Source organism: Seriola lalandi, unplaced genomic scaffold (genome assembly GCF_002814215.2).
Source record: "Seriola lalandi dorsalis isolate HSWRI2012SDOR001 ecotype SW California unplaced genomic scaffold, Sedor1 jcf7180002054679, whole genome shotgun sequence".
Lineage (NCBI taxonomy): Eukaryota > Metazoa > Chordata > Actinopteri > Carangiformes > Carangidae > Seriola > Seriola lalandi.
In genome coordinates this window covers 10,164-13,359 of record NW_019525232.1, presented here as the reverse complement: position 1 = coordinate 13,359, position 3,196 = coordinate 10,164, and the positions used below count along the sequence as shown (strand labels likewise).

Genomic DNA, 3,196 nt, shown 5'->3' with positions numbered 1-3,196 from the left:
GTTGCAGTTGATAGTGTTTTTGGACAATTTTCAGGCTTTCGGGTTCAACATCATTAATTAAATATTTTCAGATGTTTCCAGGACGTCTTGTCTCAGACCTGCACTATGAATATAAATCTTTTATGCAAAATCTCCATTTGTTTTGACAACTGAAATGACAGCAGCTCGTCGTCTCATCACGACTCAACTGATCCGTCAAGTTTAAACTTTAAAACATGAAGAACCGACTCCAAAACTAACAGACCCTGAAAAACTCATTCATTAACATGATTTTAACAAGAATAAAAGAGTGTGTCCTTACCATTTGCAGTGACGGTGAGTCTGATGGCCCTTCCAAATAATAACCCATCACAGTGTTACGGCCTCGTACAAAAACCTCAGAGCTGTCAATCATCCTCAGAAAAGCTGGAAAAAGGTCAAAATCCACGTCCATGGAGTCAGAGCGAGCTGTGAACCACCGAGGAACGAGCACACACAGCTGGACTTGTGTTTCTGCCTGTTCACAGTGAAAATACAGAAGACTTCAGCAGCACATGCAGCAGCAGAGCAGAGACATGAAGCTCAGTAAAGTGAAGAAATGTGACTGTGTTCAGGTAGAAAAGCAGCAGCTGAGGACTCACCTGTCACACTCTCTTTGTTTCTCTGTGTTTAGTTGATTCTGGAAGTTTCCAGACTTTAAACAGACGCTTCAGAGGAGACTGGAGGTTTTTGTTCTGCTCTGTGTGGAGTTTCAGTCACTGTGGAGTCCACGTACCCCGTACCAACACGGTGAAAAAACCTCGTACAAAAACCTCACACATCTGCAGGAGGAAACAACGACGCTCTGCTGCCACAGGAACAAAAACTTCTGCTCTTCGTCCTCAAAGGGAAAAATGATTCTCATTGAAACAAGAATTATATTGAGATACTGTTACGTTAACTTTTCTTTCTCGTCATCACTACGTCCTTATTTATTCACTTTGTAGGCAAAACTTTTCTTCAGACTTTGACTGTTGAATCAAAAACTCTTGTTAAAGTCCGTTTTATTTTTTCTTTAGTGAAGATATTAAAATAAAAACGTTTGTGATTATAACATACGGAAGCTGAGAAAGGCCATACTCACAAATATTTTTTTATCTTGTTATGTTGACATGACAGAGCTTTGTTTTCTTTAGATAACAGAATAATCATCTTGTTATCTCCAGATAACAGGATAATTATCTTGTTATCTCGGGATAACAAAAAACGTTTTCTCCTGATAATATCTCGTTATCTCAGAATAATGAGCTTTGAGATGTGTATAAGAGACAGGAAGAGCACGGCCCTGATGGTGAGGATGGTGTTAAAGGCCAGAGCCTTGGTGAACACCACTCTGACTGAGTTCATCTGCAGCAGGTAGAAGTTCAGCTTGGCTTTCTCTGCACACGACACAAAACACAGGACCATCGATCGATCAGTGACTGACAGCTCTCTGATCACCGATCAATCGAACAGACAGTCGCTCGGTGTGTAGCAGTGTGTTCAGGTGTGTTTGGTGACTCACCTGGATGAAGGTCGGCACAGCGGTCAACTGTTGGTGAAAAGAGAAAACAGTCTGAGTTGCACAAAAAGACAAATTATATATTTATTTATGTTTATTTTTATACTTTATTTAGTCTATTTACTTATTTCTGTATTTAATTGAATCTGGGTTTCGTACTGTTGTCGTTGTCGGACGAGGCGCCGTGCAGCTCGCAGGAGAACATGGTTTCGTTGGTGAATCCAGCAAAGAAGTATTTGTTCTGTATCCGGGACAGAGCGGCGCTGCTGGTGTTCAGAGCGACAGAACCGTTCTTCAGATTCAGAACCATTTCACCGACCTGTGGACGGAAACCAGCCGCCAGACAGACATCTGGACCCAGGCTGTCCGGCGCCTTCCCCATCCAACCCTCCGGCAGCAGAGGACTCATGACGAACAGGTCCGGCTCCAAAGGGAGCGAATCTGGACGGAGTCATTCATGAAACCAGAGCCACAGACAAGACTTCGTTAACACTGGGGTCAAAGGTCAAACCCCGTCCTGAGATCTGTCTCACAAACATCAGTGACAGGAAAAGTTTCAGCTTTTCAAACACAAACATGATGAACGTATGATGAATGTACGTACTCGTACTTTCCTGCGCTGCTTTAATTTGATGCCACTTTATTACAGGACATTTATGTGACGCGTCGTTTCTTTACGAATCAAGATTCTTATAAAACACGTGAAGACTTTTTAAATATGACATGATGCTGTAAATGTTGTAAATGCTCAAACAATCAGTACATTAGAAAAAAAGACTTCTGATATTTTGATGAAAAAAGTCATTTTTCATGTAAAAGTGTCAAACATTTCACGGTTTGTTTTAATTATTTAAATAATTGAAATGTATTGTTAATAAAAGTTCATAAAAGAAGAAAATAGAAAGAAGAAGAAGAAAATAATCAGCAGATTAATCGATAATGAACAGAATCATTAACTGCAGCTTTTCACTAAGTAGAAAAAAAGAGTTCCACAACAAAATCCTGCATTTCCATCAATTACATCAGAGTAATAATAATTATCTCACCTGACAGGTAACAGGCTCATTTTCCTCATTATACTTAAACACTTTCACACACATTTTCAGTGCAGGAGTTTTATTTATACTGTGTGGTATTAGTACTGTTACCTCACTACAGGATCTCAGTACTTCTATTACTGGGTAGAAGATTAACTGTGAACTGTGAAAACTATTCTAAATAAAACCATTTAATCAACATTTAATAAAACACTTAATTAACACTCAAATAAACACTTAACAAAATATTATCTATCAAACACAACCTTACAAATTATGTAGAAACACACGCCCAGCCCGTTCTGTTCTGTTATTATGTGAATATGTAAAAGGCAACAGCTTCAGAAAAGAAGAAATAATTTGAAAACATATGGGGAAAAAACAGAAATCTGAACTTTTAGTTCGTAGAATAATGGGATAATAATGAGGCCAGAATCTACATGATCTGAGTAAAGTCTCTGTTTCTATATATAAAGGAGAAGTTTGTGCTGTTTGTTAAATGTTCTGTTCTTTATTTTTATGATTGTGTGTTTTTGTTTTGTCTGGGATTGAAGGAGTTTCTCTTCACTGGTGATTGTTTTAACTTTTCTGTTTCGAAAACACTCTCAGCTGCATTTATTGTGCAATCGATTCAATATCA

General features: G+C 38.5%; 1 protein-coding gene and 1 long non-coding RNA gene across 2 annotated transcripts in view; both read right to left on the bottom strand.

Annotated features, from left to right (window-relative positions):
- The window catches only part of LOC111666753 (uncharacterized), a 4,717-nt gene extending 3,615 nt beyond the window's left edge, over window positions 1–1,102 (bottom strand). The window contains exons 1-2 of the long non-coding RNA XR_002761602.2: window positions 621–1,102; window positions 302–496 (exon numbers count right to left, since the gene is read on the bottom strand). This is a non-coding gene — a long non-coding RNA (uncharacterized LOC111666753). The remainder of the gene's footprint in view (window positions 1–301; window positions 497–620) is intronic.
- Window positions 1,103–1,248: 146 nt separating this feature from the next.
- The window catches only part of LOC147818204 (uncharacterized), a 3,947-nt gene continuing 1,999 nt past the window's right edge, over window positions 1,249–3,196 (bottom strand). The window contains exons 3-5 of the mRNA XM_087178219.1: window positions 1,679–1,960; window positions 1,523–1,549; window positions 1,249–1,397 (exon numbers count right to left, since the gene is read on the bottom strand). Coding sequence (XP_087034345.1) covers window positions 1,249–1,397; window positions 1,523–1,549; window positions 1,679–1,928 — 426 coding nt within the window. The 5' untranslated portion in view covers window positions 1,929–1,960. The remainder of the gene's footprint in view (window positions 1,398–1,522; window positions 1,550–1,678; window positions 1,961–3,196) is intronic.